This window comes from Heloderma suspectum, chromosome 1, assembly GCF_057233095.1.
Source record: "Heloderma suspectum isolate Gila_16-S chromosome 1, 16-S_ref, whole genome shotgun sequence".
In the NCBI taxonomy this organism is placed as follows: Eukaryota; Metazoa; Chordata; class Lepidosauria; order Squamata; family Helodermatidae; genus Heloderma; species Heloderma suspectum.
The window spans coordinates 6699641-6718098 of record NC_139458.1 but is presented as its reverse complement, the minus strand read 5'-3'; the positions used below and the strand labels follow the sequence as shown (position 1 = coordinate 6718098).

The 18458-nt window shown below is 46.0% G+C and overlaps 1 protein-coding gene across 2 annotated transcripts in view; it reads left to right on the top strand.

Annotated features, from left to right (window-relative positions):
- NIN (ninein) overlaps nucleotides 1–18458 on the top strand; it is a 146276-nt gene that overhangs the window by 58821 nt on the left and 68997 nt on the right. For both annotated transcript variants that reach the window (XM_084834469.1, XM_084834478.1), the window contains 2 exons: nucleotides 12436–12475; nucleotides 16677–16864. In XM_084834469.1, the coding sequence (XP_084690595.1) occupies nucleotides 12436–12475; nucleotides 16677–16864 (228 nt within the window). The remainder of the gene's footprint in view (nucleotides 1–12435; nucleotides 12476–16676; nucleotides 16865–18458) is intronic.

The following is an 18458-nucleotide window of genomic DNA, read 5'->3' as shown; positions in this document are numbered from 1 at the left end:
TGCTCAATGCCGGAATCCAAGTCAGAGCATCCCTGACAGATGGCTGTCCAGCCTCATCTTGAATGCCTCTAGTGTGGGAGAGCCCAATACTTCCCTAGGACATTGGTTCCATTGTCATATTGCTCTAACAGTCAGGACGTTTTTCCTGTTGTTCAGTCGGAATCGGGCTTCCTGTCAGTTGAGCCCATTATTCTGTGTCCTGCACTCTGGGATGATGGAGAAGAGATCCTGGCCTTCCTCTCTGTGACAACCTTTCAAGTACTTGAAGAGCGCGATCATCTCTCCCCTCAGTCTTCTCTTCTCAAGGCTAAACATGCCCAGTTCTTTCAGTCTGTCCTCATAGGGCTTTGTTTCCAGTCCCCTGATCATCTTGGTTGCCCTCCTCTGAACCCTCTCCAGCTTGTCTGCATCCTTTAAGAAGTGCAGTGCCCAGAACTGGACACAGTACTCCAGATGAGGCCTAACCAGTGCTGAGTAGAGGGGAACTAGTACTTCCCGGGAATTGGAAGCTATGCTTCTATTAATGCAGCCCAAAAGAGCATTGGCCTTTTTTGCAGCCACATCACATTGTTAGCTCATATTCAGCTTGTGATCTACAACAATTCCAAGATCCTTCTCGCTTGTAGTGTTGTTGAGCCAAGTATTCCCCATCTTGTAACTGTGCATTTGGTTCCTTTTTCCTAGGTGCAGAACTTGGCAATTACCCTATTAAATGCCATTCTGTTGTTTTCTGCCCAGTGCTCCAGTCTATCCAGATCACTTTGAATTTTGTTTCTGTCTTCCAAAGTATTAGCAATCCCGCCCAATTTTGTGTCATCTGCAAATCTGATCAGCATTCCCTGCACCTCCTCCTCCAAGTCATTAATAAAAATGTTGAAGAGCACTGGGCCCAGGACTGAGCCCTGCGGTACCCCGCTCGTTACCTCTCCCCAGTTTGAGAAGATCCCGTTGATAAGCACTCTTTGAGTCCGATTCTGTAGCCAACTGTGGATGTACCTGAGAGTTGTTTCATCTAGCCCACTTTGAGCTAGTTTTCTCATCAGGATATCATGGGGCACTTTGTCGAAAGCTTTGCTGAAGTCAAGGTATATTATGTCCACAATATTCCCACAGTCCACAAGGGAGGTGACTTGATCAAAAAATGAGATCAGATTTATCTGGCAGGATTTGTTCTTGACAAATCCATGTTGGCTTCGAGTAATCACGGCATTGTTTTCAAGGTGCTTACAGATGGATTGTTCTATCATCTGCTCCAGAATTTTCCCTGGGATTGATGTCAGACTGACTGGTCTGTAGTTCCCAGGTTCCTTCTTTTCACCCTTTTTGAAGATAGGGACAACATTAGCCCTCCTCCAGTCATCTGGCACTTCCCCCGTCCTCCATGATTTCTCAAAGAGAATAGCCAGCGGTTCTGAGAGTTCTTCTGCCAGTTCCTTTACTACTCTAGGATGCAGTTCATCTGGCCCAGGAGATTTGAACTCATTCAAAGTAATTCGGTGTTCCTTGACCATATGCCTATCAATCTCAAGCTGCAATCCTGTTCCTTCAGCCTGTACTTTGCCTTTGCCAGGGGGCTCATAGACCCTCTTTTGGGAGAAGACTGAGTAGGAATTGGGCACTTCTGTCTTTTCTTTGTCATCTGTTATCATTTTGCCATCCTTGTTTAATAGCTGAACCACCATTTCTTTCCTCTGTCTTTTAGTATACACATAGCTGAAGAAAGCTTTTTTGTTGCTTTTCGCATTGCTCGCTAACCTCAGCTCGTTCTCATCTTTAGCCTTCCTGATGCCACCCTGCAATTCTGTGCTACCTGCCTGTATTCTTCCTTTGTTGCTTGGCCTTGATAAACCCAGGATAAATCCAGCAGCAGGCATAAAAACAATGTGGTACATAATAATATCAATAGTATAACAGTGTAAAGATCTAAATCCACAGTTTTTTAAATGTCTTAAACATTTAAGGCATTACACAGGTGGGGTGCAACCACTGGAAAAGCCTGCTCTCTTGTCACCACCCACCTCATTTGGTAGGGACACCTGAAGGAGGGCCTGAGATGATGACTTTAGGTGAATATGGGAGGAGATGCTCCTTCAGGTAAAATGGTCCCAAGCTGTTTGGGGCTTTAAAGATTAAAATCAGTACTTTGAATTGGGCCCAGAAACTGACCGGCAGCCAGTACAGAATGGAAAGTACTGGCATAATGTGCATTGGCCAGCCCCATTAACAATCAAGCTACCCTGTTTTGGGCTAGCTTCTGGACTGTTTTAAAGGCAGCCCCGCATATAATGCATTGCAATAATCCAAATATGAGGTTACCAGAGCATGAATAACTGTTGCAAGGCTATCTCTGTCCAGATAGGATTGTTGCTGGTATATCAGCCAAACCTTGTTGGTTGTTGGCTTATCCCAGTCCTGCTACCTGAGACCCTTTAACTGGAGATGCTGGGGATCGAATCTGGGACTTTCTGCATGCAAAGGATGTTCTCTCCCACTGAACCATGGCCCCTTCCCATTTGGGAACTCCCAAATCCTGCTGGATTATTAGATGTTGAAATTACCCTTGGAAAATTACCATCTTGTCCAGGTGGCCTTCAACTCCTTGCCAGTGCTGATCCTTCATCTGTGACCCTGCAGTTTGACGTCTTTTTTTCTGTTCCGAGCTGACCTCGTATAAGCAGCCTTTACAAACCATCAGGGTCTCGGAACAAGCCCTCATAAAACTGGGTGAGTGAGTCAGTTCTTACAGCTGCGACCTCGATAATGGATTTGCTTACCAGCACGGAGAAACTAATCCATCTCCCCTGCAGGCCCCGTGGACTGCTTTGACCTTGGAATTAATGGTGAGACATCCCAGAGGGAAACTCAGTCTGGAACAACTGTGCTGTGATTTTTATTCTTCTCTATTAGTTGTAAAATGGGTGTAAAAGGTTAGTCAGTTAACAAGCCCAGTCAATTAACTGAGTTGGTTGGCAGCCACATCTTTCCTCCACCTCAAACACAGCTTGGTGCTGAGTGATTCCCCCCTGCGGCTCCTTTCTCCCTAGGAAGATTTATTAGTTGCCTAATGAGACCTCATCAGCACCTTAGTTGAGGGTCCCTGTATGACTTCCTCCCCAACTTTCATTTTGCACTTTTTTAGGGAAATTGTCTTGGAATGAGCCATTCTCCGCTTCCCCTTCCCCGAGCCCCTTTTCCAGAGAGAAGCTTCCATTGGGAGGAGAGAGGGCTTTGAGGCTCGTTCTGTCTTTCTGATAATAAACTCAGCTTAGCTCACCTCTTTGTTTACCAATATGCGGCCCGATCATAGAATCCCAGAGTTGGAAGGTGCCATTTAGGCCATCAAGTCTAACCCCCTGCTCAATGCAGAATCCAGAGCTGTCCAGTCTCTGCTTGAATATCTCCGGGAAGCCCGCCACTTCTGTGCTCCAGGATTTCTTCTTGCCAGGATGTGGCAAGGGGCAGGGAAGGGTCCTGAGGGAAGTCATCCCCAACAGATGCCTGAACATGCAAGAGGCGGCGCACGCAAACAGAGGGTTCCCTCACTTTGTCCCTCACCTCCTTAGGTGCTCTGTGCAATGTGAGCCTGGCAGTGCTGTTCGGGTGATGAACTATTTGCTGGTTGGGGGCGGGTGGGGGGGCGCTAAGAAAGCCCAAAGTTGCCACCCGCTGGAACCGGTCCTGATGCAGGCTGGGAAGATCTCCTGGGCAAGCAAACAGGCTTGTCCAGGAGATCGTCCCACCGGATTGTGTCAGAGCCAGTCTCCATTCTGAAGTGACATCAGCCCAGGTGCCCAACTTTAAGCTACTTCAGTCGAACCAAGAAGAGAAACAGGCCCTGCTTCCCCCAACTCCCACCAACCCTGGAGTAGTGGCAGGACCCTTATAAAGAGAGAAATGCTGGACACCCTGTTTGCCTGTAAGAGTTGCTGGCCTCTGCTTGTTCAAGTAAGTTGTTCTCTCTTCCTTTGCTTTGTTGGCAGCTGTTCTTAGCCACCACACACTTTTTTCTCCCCAGATGCAGGATTATATTTTGAACTGAGTGCATGCCATACTTAAAAGATTAATCTAGATTCTGTGCCAAGAAAACAGACTCTGCGACACAGAATTGATGCTCATTAAGCAAATATTTGCCTATATTTGCTGGGCTGATTCTGGTTCCATGTGGAGTGCTCTTGTGCAACTTCTGCCCATTTCAGTGTCCTGCGCATCTGGTATGCACTGAAGAGGTACACTGCCTCTAAATAGGAAGGTGACTCTGGTCCCTTGACTGTGGAAGAAAGTTGGTAGCAAGGGGATGAGCCAATGACAAGTAGGCAAGCTCCAAGGAGGGGTGGGTGGATCAGTTTTATGTGATAGGCTTTCAGCCTAATGATTCCAGTGCTATAATTCTAGAGTGATTTATGCCCTGGAGAGCCAACCTGTGTTGTCTTCAGGAGGAGCCCCAGACCAAAAAAAATTAAATTCTGGGCCTGGATACTGCCACTTTACTGTTGTTACTTGCAGCCGTGCAAGGATGTTCTACTGAGAGGGGTGGCGGTATCGTCTTCCCCATTTGGCATGGAAATTATGTTATTTGATGTTTTTAAAACAGCCTGCAGTCTTGAGAATGTGGGCTGCACGCCACCTTCTGGATGGGCCAGGCCACGCAGTGGCACAGTTAAGATGATAAAAGTTGCCTTCCCTGGACTGGCAGAAGGGCTATTTAGCCCAGGATTTGCAGTGGCCAGCCAGATGGCTCACTAGCAGGATGTAATGTAATAATAGCCATGCCCGTCCTCTATGCCCCCAGTATATAGTATTCAGAGGCACTGTCTGTCCCTAACTATGGAAGGTTGACATGGCTAATACCTGCCAGTCATTAAGCCTAAGGAGAGGCATTTCAAGCTCTGAGAATGGTGGGGCGTGTGTGCACGCGCGGATGACCATGCAAAAGCTGGAAACCACTGAACGATCAGTGGTCAGGGGAAAGGGCAAGAGGTCATGGCCATCTGGGGAAGCCCAGAGGGCTGGATCTGGCCCACCAGCCTGAAGTTCCACATCCCTGCTGTTGACAGATGGAACCATAGCTCAGTGGATAGAGCCCCAGCTTTGCATGCAGAAGGTTGCAGGTTCAATCCCCAACAGCCACTCCAGGTAGGGCTGGAAGAACTCCTGCCTGAAACACTGGAGAGACAACGCTGCCAGTCAGTGTCGTCAGTACTGGGCTAGATGGAGCCATTGTCTGACTCGGTATAAGGCAGCTTCCAAGGTTCCTAAAATACTTAAAAGCCATTTGCAAAATTGGTAAGAGTCTCATTCCATTAAGGTGCAGCAGAGCAAAGACACCTGGTATCTCCAGAAGCACACGTCACATCAAATGGATATTCCCAATTACCATAGGCTTGATTATCACAGGGTCCGCAAAAGTAAGTGCCCGTGTGTACGCGTATTACAAAACAAAACGGTCACAGTGTGCGCCTCCAATCATTTTAATTAACCACATATATTCTGGGGGAGAATAAAGGTCTGTCTTATGGTAGCAGATGGCTGGGTGGGTGAGGTTGCTAAGTTAGGACAGAGAGGAGACTGCACTGAGCGAGATGTTTCCACGGGCTTTGAGTCTGGTCATTGTGAAACCTCGGGCCATCTGTTCTTCGGGCCAGCAAAGGCTGTGTGTCTGTCAAAATAATACATTCCTGGAATCCAGCATGAGTGAGGAGCACACAGCCCCGCCGCCGCCATAATGCGCGTGACCCCCATCCAGCTGCAAAACAATGGGCCTCTGTATAAGAATACCTGGCATGATCGGGGGGAAGGGTTTCATGGCCTATAAAACCCCTGCAAGTGCCCCATTTGTCTTAGCTGCAATCCACTGGCTCGCCTTCTGGAGCAGCCATTTTAGGTTGCTTGACCTCTGACCTCATTTGCCTTCCCTTCACAATGAGGCTCTTGTTGAGCACCGGGTATGGTAATGAGGAAGCGTGTGTGCAAAGGGGTTCAGCCGGCAGCCTTCGGATACAATGGGGGGCCCTTAATCTGAGTGGGCCAAGAGGATGTGGTTGCAGAGGGACTGAATCGCCATTGAGGGGGCTTTACTGCCACCGGTGTGCTCTTCGTAACAGCCGGCCATCGGAAATGAAACTGAGGTTGGCAGGTGCGCCGATCGTCATGCATTTGCTGTGGACTTCCAGAACTTTACCTTCGGCTTCTTTGATTAAGGCCATTTTCCGGGAGGGTGGCGAGTCCAAGAGGCTTTGTCCAAGGGCCTCCCGGTGCTTTTGTGTTTGTCTTCCCTCACCCCATCCCCCATTTCCCCCCAATTATCGTGAAAACTTTTCTGGCTGTTTGTACGCCTTTTTCTCACCTGTGTTGCCTTCACCAGGACCCGTGGAGTTGTATTCCCCTAAGATGAAGGGAGAAAGTCTCTGATTTGGGGAGGGAATTCTAAAAAAAAAAAAGAGGCTGTATCCCACAGGGTTCATTTGGAGTTATACTATAGCATTTGTTCAGAGTTAATCACAGTAGAAAATATAGAGACTCAAATGGTTCAGAAGTGATTGCTCTTGTAATTATTGTAAAGGGTTGTTGCTAGTTGCACTGTTGCTGTTACACACCCATATTATGCACCCATCTATTTTTGTATGCTGTAAACCAGGGGTTGGCAGCCTGTTGCTCTCCAGATGTTTGGGACAAAAACTCCCATCAGCCTAAGCCAGCATGGCCAGTGGTCAGGGATGATGGGAACTGCAGCCCACTCCTGCTATGCTCACTGTGTGTGACTTTAGAACATAACCTGTAACTGTACCTGTAACTGAATAGGGGTGCAGAGTGCCTGTTTTCTCCTTAGGTGTGCAAGTTGCCAGCATGACATCACAGCTTATTGGCCGAACAGTATGTTTATTAGATCCAGGCAGCCTGCGCATTGTGCAGTTCCTAGGGTGGCCACTTGTGAATTGCCAAAAAAGGGGACATGCACCACCAAAAAAAGAGGATCCCAGTTTGTATAAAAAAATTGCGTATGCTAGTGCATACTTATTATTTATTATTTATTTAGAATTATTCTAAATTATTTATTTAGAAATAATTGTTTTTATTTAAATAGAAATACAGTACTTCTCGGCATTTATTTATTTATTTAAAACATTTGTATCCCTTCCTATATCATTAAGATCTCAGGGCGGCATACAGATAAAATCAGTTTCAACAGTATAAAACAATAAATAATGTAAACAGCTAAAAACATATTAAACCATTAAACAAGCTAATACCAATTAATTTAATTTTACCAATTAAATTCTAAAACAATAAGACAGTTAAAAAAGTGTGCAACTTAAGGAAATGCATTTAGCCCTCAAAGGCCTTGGTAAAAAGAGGCCTTGGCTTCTGCGAGTCTACTCAGAAGTAAGCAGGACTGAATCACTCAGTAGCACTTACAAACAGCATCCCAAATACCAAGTCTCTGTATGACTATTCACAAGTAAGCAGGATAAGCCTCTGCATGTCTTCTCACAAGAAAGCAGGCACATGTCTACTCACAAGAAATCACTCAGGAGCACTTTCAAATAGCCGCTACCATGTCTACTCAGAAGCAAGCAAGAGCAGTAGGTCTACTCACAAGTAAGTGGAACAGAATCACGCAGGAGCTTCCTCCTCAGGCTCCACCTGCTCTCCCTTGCAGAGAAAAGCTCTTATCTTTGAGCTGCTGATCGGAGAGATAAGAGCTTTTCCCTACTAGGAGAGGGCCTGGGACCTGGAAAAGAAGTGGGCGGGCTGGATGGGGAACCCCAGTGGGCCATATTCAGCCCACAGACCAGAGGTTCCCCATCTCTGTTGTGGTCCAAATCATCTGGAGGGTACCACATTGGGGAAAGCCGGTCTAAGGCAATCCAGTGGTCAAGCAGACAAGGATCCAAAGGACCGGGTGGATGATGTGGCTGAAGACAGGCGGGTTATCAAACAAGGAGTAGGAGGTGAGGCAAGCCTGGTCTGTAAGGCTACTCAGTGAGATGACTTGCCCAGAGTGATGAACGAGCCTGGAGTAACAGTTATATAGGGCCAACCAGACCCCTGTTGGTTCCTCAGGTTACTTGGTCCAGTTGGGCTGAAGAGCAGCAGTACCGCCTCTGGCTGTTGTGTGGGTGGTGCTGCAGTGTGGCAGGGACAGCTCGCTCTTCTGGCCCACTGCCCCATGGGACAGAGAGTAAAATGTCCAGGAGAATCCCTGGCTCCGTTTCCTAGGTGCCTTTCATGCTACAAGAGCTATATGGTCTGTAGGTCAGGGGTGAAGAACCGGGGGCCAAATCTGGCCCACCTGTGGTCCCAGTCCAGCCCTCTGGGGTTCCCCCTTTTCCAGCAACCACTGATCATTTTGTTGTTGTGGCCGTTGTGCAGTTCTTCTTTCCAAAAGATGGAAATGCCCGTCCTATGAGGCTTAGTCACCGGCAGGAGCTTGAAGCTATAATAGGCTGGCATTTTGGCACCACCCACCAGGCACTGGCGTGCGGCCCCCAAGAGCTTCTCTGAAATGGAATTCATCCTGAAAGAGGTTCAACACCCCTGCTGTTGATAATTGGAAGGATTCTGCCTATTTTAGTGTATACTCCCCCATCCTTATCCCGAGGATCCAGCACAACCCAGCCACAAGCAGGCAGCAGCAGGTAGTTCTACAGGCAGAAGAAGCCCTGTGTTGGCTGTCCCATTTGGTCTGGGGGGGGGGGGATTATTATACCCAATAATCAGGTCAATTATGTCCCAGCAGGGTGCAGTTTCTGTGGTTGGGACCCCTGCAGTTTCCTCCCCGCCCCCTTGTTTGACTCATTTAAACATTACTTCTAGCTGAACAATAGCAGGTCACAGAAAAACAGGTCCCTGATTGTCCACATGTTTTGGGTAGAGATGCTCAACAGTTTTGTTCAGTCTGGGTTTTTAAGCAAACTGAACTGATTCACACTTGCTGGACTAATACATGGATCAGAACACAGTTTTCCTTCCTTTCTCGCATTTCTCCAGATTTCTCAGTAAAGTTCCTGGCTCAAAAACAACAAAAAACAATGTATATTTTAGGATAAAATACATTAAACATGTGTATTTTAGGGTAAAGTGTATACAAAAGTGTGTATTTTATCAAAACAAATTCACAGATTGAGGTGGAAACGGGATGAAACCAGTTTATGAATAAATACATGCGAAACCGACATGGGCTGCAGATAGACTTATCTATCCCATTAGGGCAAAATATGCTTATCTGGTCCCCGTTGCCATCCGTTGGGTCTGCAGTCATCTGCTTTGTTCTACTGACTTTTCTCACCTGTAGCAGCCTTGGCTCCAGGCAGGGATGCTCTTCTGCGTGGGTGTGGGATTTCTGCCTCCTTCCCAGCCTCCCAGATGATAGAACGTAAGCAATAGTTTTTAAAAGCAGAGCGACCTAATCCAGTTTCCATGGCTACCCTGGTAGATTAACCATGTTTTAGCTGTAATCTGAATGAGCGGTATTAAAGTTTTATGTTATGAGAGCAGCACTTTTCTCCGGCGCTCAGCAACTCTGCCTTAAAATCAGTCAGTTACATGAATGCACTGTAGTTTTTATTTATGTGCTTCTTTTATACTGCAGAGCATTAACATCCAGTTCTGCCCTTTGGAAATGTGAGAGCTATATATATATATATATATTTTTGCAGCTGTGTGTATATAAATAAGGAATGGATTGTTTCATGAACTGCAAAGGGGGTGGGTCTCCCAAAGCGAGGGGAATGTTGCGTCATTTCAGTCATGTGTCAGCACAGCTTTGATGCCCATTTCAAAAATAAACCAACCATTATCATCACTTGGTGCATGTGATGGGGGGTGGAGGAGAGACATATCTCTACTACTGCTTGATTCCTACAGAACCAATAAAACCTACTGTGCGGAAGGACAGATGTTTAGCCAGAGGAGAGATGCAAACTGTGATGTCCTTGGGCTCTCATCTGTTCTAGTTTCCTAGAGGGTGTCCTCCTCCCTCCACGCGGTGCAATATTCAGTCCAGTATTTAGTCCAATCTGCCCTTTGGCCCTGTTCAGTCCAGTGTAAGCCCATACAGCTGCCCAGGGACAGTTTTGAAGGGCGCGTGTGCCCTCTGTGCGGAGTATTTAAAAAGAATGAGGTGCTGCAGTGCAAGAACAACATATAATAACAGTCAGCATGTGTATGGCATGTTATTTCAGCAATTTATTCAAACGCCCTGTAAGGCAGGCCAGTTTTATGAGACCCGTTTTTCAGATGGCAGGGCTGAGCGGCTGTTGTCATGCGGCAGCTGTGTGTGACAAGGGACTGCTGGCTGCTTCTCCATTGCAAAACAGCCTCAAGGTGGGTGGCGGAGGTGGGGGGATTGCATTGGAAAATAAGTGTTGGGGGGAGAAGCGGGGGGGGGGAGTGCTTGGTGGAGGCTGTGGCTCCGGTGTCAGTGGAACAGTGAATCTGCCCTGGGTTTCAGTCAGAACTCTAAAGGAGCTCCACAACGTGGAAAGCTCCTTCAGAGTTCTGACTGAAACCCAGGGCGGATTCACCATCCTACTGACATCGGAGCCACAGGCCTCTGCTGGGAGTGCCCTACCCTTCTCTGCCAGGACCACGAAAGAGCATGATAGCATCAAGAACTGTTGCACAGAGTGAAGCTGCATTCACATGCAATGTCAAACCGTGCTTTGGCTTTAATGAAAAACCATGCTTTCAAATGTAATGACAAACCATCCCTCCTCCCTTCACACTCCGCAATCTCATAGCTGCCTTCCACTTTCTTAGCACACCATAGCTTGCATCCAAGTGTTTTGACCAGGTTTGATCCCGGTTTGTTTTGTTTGTTTGTTTATTTATTTATTTACAGTATTTATATACCGCTCCACATCAGAAGATTTCGGAGCGGTGAACAACATGATAAAAGAATAAAAAAACAGGTTAAAAGAGTCTAATGTTTAAATGGTTTGCAGGAGAATTTGAGTTTGAGACAAACCATCGTTAGCCACGCTTGGCTGCAACAGTGAACTATGGTTTGCCAGGAAACCTGAAGGTGAGAATTGCTGTGTAGGAGAGGAGCACCCAGACCCTGGGGGTTGGTGCTGCTCGATATTCAGATGGTTTGGGGTTACATGTGAATGCTGGAGCCAGTGAGTTCCTGAAGGTTCACAGAAGACTTCATTAAACCAAGTAATGTTTGATATCCCACACAGTTTGAGCCATATTTGGCTCACTTGGCTGACCCACATTGGCCATGCTGTTTGAGATTTGGGTTCCTGATGGGGGTGGGGAGAAAGAACTGGCATTTTCCCGTGACATGTCATCTGCTCCCAATTGAGCATTACCGCGTCCAACTTGGGAGCCTAGCGGTGCTGCTTCCTGTGTCTGCCCCAGTTTTCCCATCTGTAAAATGGGAATGGTGTAAAACTTTTGCAGGTTCTAAGTGGTGTATCAGTGAATTGTAAGGGTTCATTGGATACAAAGGGAAAACTGGGATGGACTGCCAGCGAATGTCCCCAGCATGGTTCCTCACTCTTGTCCCCTTCCCCTTTATATTTGCAACTGCCCAACCGCTCCCTCCCACACAAAGATCAACAGACTTGGCCTGTTTAGGCAGGAGCATTTTAAAGCAAAACAGCCCCTCCCCCCGCACACATGCATTAATTTTGTCCTCCTGGCTGTCAGCTTGTTCTTTAACCTTCTTGGGCTCTTTGTCTTTCAAGTGGATCTTTTGTCACTGAGATGGCAGCAGCCTAGGAGGGAGGGAAGGAAGTCACTTATTTTGAGAGTTAGTGGCAGAAGCTCCATTGGGAATTATTTTGAAATAGAGATATTTAATCATTGTGGGGACTGGAAAGGCTTGGCTTCAAGAGCTTTGGAAACGGCATAGATTAGAAGCCAGAGGGCATCCAGACATTCCTGGAACTTGGTGTTTTGTCATTATTGTTTGATGATTGTGGAATTGCTCCACCTTCCCCAACCTGGTACCCTCCCAGTGGGTTGGACTACAATTCCCATCACCACCAGCCAGCACAGCACCTAACTGGCTGGGGATGGGAGTTGTAGTCCAACCCATCTTGAGGACCCGGGGTTGGGGAAGGCTGATTTAAACATTTAACAAAGCATGTTGCAGCACCCTAAAGACTAACTAAGTTCTTTTGGCAGAAGGTTCTGTGGAATAGAGCATGCCACTTTGTTAAATTCATGGCAGTGGTCAGCTTAGGTGCATCATTATATGTACACTCAGAGCACAGAGATGGAGGAGAAGGAAATTAACATTCGTTTGGCCAAAGCTTCTGCCGCAATAAACCTCCTAGTCCTTAAGGTGCCACCAGGTTCCATGTCAGTTTTGCTGCAACAGGTGAACACATCTGCACCCACTCCACCTCACCCTGGAACGTATATGCTTGCAGTTCCAGAAACAAGTTGATTTCAAAAGTTATTTCCCTCTCTTTTTTCTTTTAGCGCTGGAGATCCCAAGACAGTGAAGAATATGAAGCTGAAGGTAACAAGGGATAATGGCACTAGCTCCTCTGTTCTTTTTAAAATGTATAGAAGGAGGAAGATTTCTTCCTGCTCAAACAGATAATAAATGCAGACTCCAATTTAGCTTTGGGGAGGGGTGGGGAAGACATATGGGAAATGCATACTGTGTGTGTGTGTCTTTAGAGCTTCAAAATTGCTCTGAAAGCATAATTTATTATGTATTTAACATATTTATATATATTGCCCTTCATCCTGTTTAGGATGAACCAACTGTAATGCAATAGTAAAACAGATGATTAAATCGTTTCCTTAATTATAGTATTCTCTGGCAGTTAGTGTGCTCTGCATTGAAAATGGAATATTTTCGTTTTCAGTATTTTAAGATTACACATTTCAGATAAGAATTCCAAAAGTGTCTTGGATTTCATGTTTAAATTCAATTTTAGCATTCACACAGGGATAGAGACATGGCTGGCTGGGGGATGGTGGGAATTGTAGGACTTAGTTTTGTATAAACATGCATAGGATTGAACCTTAGAGTCCTAGACCACCCTTCCCTGGTGTGCTCCAGGTGTGTTGGACTACAACTCCCGTCATCCCCCATGTTGCAGGAGGCTGTTTTAGATCTTCCTCTTCTCTCTCTCTCTCTCTCTCACACACACACACACACACACACTCATATTGGTCTATAGAAGAAAAAAATCCAGACCTGGACAGAAAAGCAATTTTTTTTAGGACCAAACAAAATTCAGAAAGTTGTGTGCAAGGTTTCAAGTTTTTCAGAAGTCTTCTGAAAGAAGAAAAAGAAAACAAAGATCTTCCTGGTAGACAACATGATGGAAGTTCAGTCTGCACTCTGTTACAGTCTGGTCTCTGGTACTAGTCAGAACTCACACATGCCTAGTAATAGAATTCCCTAGCAAAAGGAGACCTTCCTGGCAACATCTTGAAGCTTGTTCCAACTTGAGTCCATATCAGATTGCGAGCGTTGTTATTTTCTTTTGGCATGAAAATCTTGCTTATTTTTGTGCTTATTTTTCCAAATGTATGCATCAATTGTGCACATCTTTGAAATGTATGTGTTCTTCTCCCATTGATTACAACATATTTGTGCACATTTTCCAAAAATACACATACTGTCACATGCATTGGGGGGGGGGGGGAGGCATGAATAACACTGCAAACTCGGAACTGTACGGACTTTGACCGCAGGTTGCCTCCGAGTCCATGTTCAATCCAGAAGGTGCAACCTGGATAAATCTTGAGCAAAAACAGAACTGAAATGAATTCCTCATACATCCCTATCAAGGAGTGTTTTGGTCTGTCTTACAGTTTTATCTGCTCCTTTTATTTGGTTTTGTGTTGTATTGTACTGGTTTTATGCTTGTACACTGCCTTGAAATCAAGAGCATCTGGGTTAAAATAAATGGAGCAAAGAATAAAAGGAACATGGTGGTTGGAGTCTACTACCGGCCACCCAATCAAGAAGAAGACGAGGATGAAACTTTTGAAAAGCAAAGAGCCAATGTTTCAAGGAAGTATGATGTAGAAGTAATGGGGGACTTCAATTTCCCTGATATTGCTTGGGAGACAAATTCTGCAAAATATGGCCCCTCCAACAACTTCCTGACCTGTGTTGCTGATAACTTCCTCCTACAGAAAGTGGAGGAAGGAACTAGAGGATTGGCTATCCTTGCCTGGATCCTAACCAACAGAGATGACGTTGTGGATAAAGTAGCAGTTACAGGAACTCTGGGGAACAGCAGCCATGTTATACTTGAGTTCTTGGTTCTAAAGGAAGCAAAAGCTGAGTGTAGCCAAACACATACCCTGGATTTTAGGAAAGCTGATTTTAATAAACTCAGAACAATGAAAAGTAAGGTCCCATGGCAAGTGGGACCCTAATGAGAAAAGGAGTCCAAGATGGGTGGGAGTTTTTAAAAAAGGAAATTCTAAAGGCACAATTACAAACAATTCCAACAAGAAAAAAAGGTGGAAGACAACAGAAGAGCCAGTGTGGCTTCACAAAAAGCTAAGAGATGACCTGAAAACAAAAAAGGACACATACAGGAAGTGGAAGGAAGGCCAAGCTATGAAGAAAGATTACAGGCAGGTAGCACAGAATTGCAGGGATGGCATCAGGAAGGCTAAAGCTGAGAACGAGCTGAGGTTAGCGAAGGATGCTAAAAGCAACAAAAAAAGCCTTCTTCAGTTACATGCAAAGTAAAAGACAGCGGAAAGAAATGGTGGTTCAACTATTAAATAAGGATGGCAAAATGATAACAGATGACAAAGAAAAGGAAGAAGTGCTCAATTCCTACTTTGGCTCTGTCTTCTCCCAAAAGAGGGTCTGGCAAAGGCAAAGTACAGGCTGAAGGAACAGGATTGCAGCTTGAGATCGATAGGCATATGGTCAAGGAACACCGAATTACTTTGAATGAGTTCAAATCTCCAGGGCCAGATGAACTGCATCCTAGAGTAATAAAGGAACTGGCAGAAGAACTCTCAGAACCACTGTCTATTCTCTTTGAGAAATCATGGAGGACGAGTGAAGTGCCAGATGACTGGAGGAGGGCTAATGTTGTCCCTATCTTCAAAAAGGGTAAAAAGGAGGAACCTGGGAACTACAGACCAGTCAGTCTGACATCAATCCCCGGGAAAATTCTGAAAGATGATAAAGCAATCCATCTGTAAGCACCTTGAAAACAATGCAGTGATTACTCGAAGCCAACATGGATTTGTCAAGAACAAATCCTGCCAGACAAATCTGATCTCATTTTTGGTCAGGTCACCTCCCTTGTGGACTGTGGGAACGTTTTGGACATAATATACCTCAACTTCAGCAGAGCTTTTGACAAAGTGCCCCATGATATCCTGATGAGCAAACTAGCTCAAAGTGGGCTAGATGAAACAATGATCCGGTGGATCCACAGCTGGCTACAGAATAGGACTCAAAGAGTGCTTATCAATGGGACCTTCTCAAACTGGGAGAGGTAACGAGTGGGGTCCCGCAAGGCTCAGTTCTGGGCCCAGTGCTCTTCAACATTTGTATTAATGACTTCGAGGAGGAGGTGCAGGGAATGCTGATCAAATTTGCAGATGACACAAAATTGGGCGGGATTGCTAATATTTTGGAAGACAGAAACAAAATTCAAAGTGATCTGGATAGACTGGAGCACTGGGCAGAAAACAACAGAATGAAGTTTAATAGAGATAAATGCCAAGTTCTGTACCTAGGAACAAGAAACCAAATGCACAGTTACAAGATGGGGGATATTTGGCTACAAGCGAGAAGGATCTTGGAATTGTTGTAGATCACAAGCTGAATATGAGCTAACAATGTGATGTGGCTGCAAAAAAGGCCAATGCTCTTTTGGGCTGCATTAATAGAAGCATAGCTTCCAATTCCCGGGAAGTACTAGTTCCCCTCTACTCAGCACTGGTTAGGCCTCATCTGGAGTACTGTGTCCAGTTCTGGGCACTGCACTTCTTAAAGGATGCAGACAAGCTGGAGAGGGTTCAGAGGAGGGCAACCAAGATGATCAGGGGTCTGGAAACAAAGCCCTATGAAGAGAGACTGAAAGAACTGGGCATGTTTAGCCTTGAGAAGAGAAGACTGAGGGGAGAGATGATCGCGCTCTTCAAGTACTTGAAAGGTTGTCACAGAGAGGAAGGCCAGGATCTCTTCTCCATCATCCCAGAGTGCAGGACATGGAATCATGGGCTCAAGTGACAGGAAACCAGATTCCGGCTGAACTTCAGGAGAAACGTCCTGACTGTTAGAGCAATACGACAATGGAAGCAACTACCCAGTGAGGTGGTGGGCTCTCCCACACTGGAGGCATTCAAGATGAGGCTGGACAGCCATCTGTCAGGGATGCTCTGACTTGGATTCCTGCATTGAGCAGGGGGTTGGATGGCCTTGTAGGCCCCTTCCAACCCTACTGTTCTATGATTCTATGAAATCTAATCCAATGAAGGGTGGTATATAAATAATGTGAATAAAGAAATAGTAAGAAAAAAGGAAAGACTTTAAAACACACACACACGGTCACATTTATAATAGTGAAACTGGTATTTAATTTTGGATAAGGCAGTTGGATACAGAATCGATAAAAGCCAAAGTTGGAGGTGAGAAGTATGTGCTTGATTTGTGGCGGGGGGCTTCTTGGGGGGAAAGGACTTGTTTTTTCATGGCAAGTTGACCACTTTCCTTCTAGGCCAGCTGAGGTTCTGGAATCCTGATGACCTGAACACCTCCCAAAACATCTCCCCCACTCAGGACTGGATAGAAGAAAAACTGCACGAGGTGTGCGGGAATCTCGGCATCTCCAGAGACGGCCACTTGAACAGGAAGAAGCTCGTCTCCATTTGTGAGCAGTATGGACTGCAGAATATCAACACACAGGTACCTAGTGACCCCCCCTCCCAATCAGTGCGGCTGCTGTGGCTGCTACGAGTAGGGTGGCCATTTCTGAATTGCCAGAGAAAAGGACAAGAGTGGATGCAAACTTGCATAACATTTCTGTATGCTGATTTATATGCATAGATGCAATTTAGAAATAATTATTAGGATTTCAATTGAAATACAGTACATCTCACCATAGTGTGGAAGACTGTGACCAAGTGACCTGTGTACCTTGCTCAGTCTGCTGTCCAGGTGTCTTATGGGCAACTTCAAGGCCCTTTAGTTCTTCGTTCTGATGGTTCTTGATCTTTAACTGGACTTGGACTGGACAACCCTTCAAACAGAGGATTCCTTCAAATACAGGAATGTCTTCTGTAAAAGCGGACACATGGCCACCCTTATTATGGGTATTGTATGCAGAATTTGTCATGGGCCACCTATTTCCTGTGGCAGTAGCCACATCCCAAAGGGACCATACATGTGCACACATACACACTGCCACTAGTGCGGAACTTTCTTCTTCTCATAAGCAAGCAGGGCTGAATCACTCAGCGGCACTTTCAGATAGCATCCTAAATACCAAGCCTCTGCATGTCCACTCAGAAGCAAGCAGGACAAGCCTCTGCATGTCCACTCAGAAGTAAGCAAGACTTAACCACTCCACAGCTTCCTGGCTAGGCCCCACCCGCTCTCCACAGCAGGGAAAAGCTTTTATCTTCAATCAGCAGCTGATCGGAGAGAAGAGCTTTTCCCTGCTAAGCCTTGAGAAAGGCTGGAGGAGATTGCCAGGGATAATTCAACACATGCTGTATATACAAAGACATGCTCTTGTTGGCAACATCTGGATAGAGCAAGCGTGTCCTCTTCTCTGCCTGTGGAATTATTTTTAAATCCACACTTTCTCTGTTTGGGAAAAGAAGCATACTTTGGGGGTGGGGCAGAATACATTTCTGAGTATTTGTAACTAGAATGGTTGTTTCTAGGGGCTGGAATAGGAATGTAATAGAACTGGGAGTCAGGGACTCCTTTCCCTATCAGCCTGTCCTGCTGAGATGCTTTGCCTTTCCCAGCAGTCTTGCCTTTTGGGTAGGAGGGCTGGAGAAGCAAATGGAGGTTCAGGGGTTGGGGTGGAGGAGGCTTGGGCCCAGAGAGGCCTGTTTCCCTTTTGGACTCTCCGGTTAGAGCTTTAAAAGCCTGGACTGAAGGAAGTTTGAAACTTTGGTACCACCTAAGTGTGCTCTTTTTTGGTAAAACCACCAAGGTGCGGAGGCCTATTGGGGTGCGTAGGTGGACAGGCAGACTCTCTACTAAATGGACAACAATATCAAGGCAGCGTAAGGATCACAGGAAACAGTTTTAAAAACATCGCGTTTTGCCTGCTTAGCCATTATTACCCTAATGGGGCCTTCTCCAGCCGGGGGCCTTCCAGATGTGAATGATGTTTAAGTAGGGGCTCCATTTCCCTCTTTGGATGGGCACTGCTAGGAAGTTTGCCAAGTCTTAACTTTCACTGTATGGCAGGGGTGCTGAACCTTGGCCCACGGGCCAAATCTGAACTTCCAGAGAAAACCCAAAGTCTTTTCCCCTTTTCCCT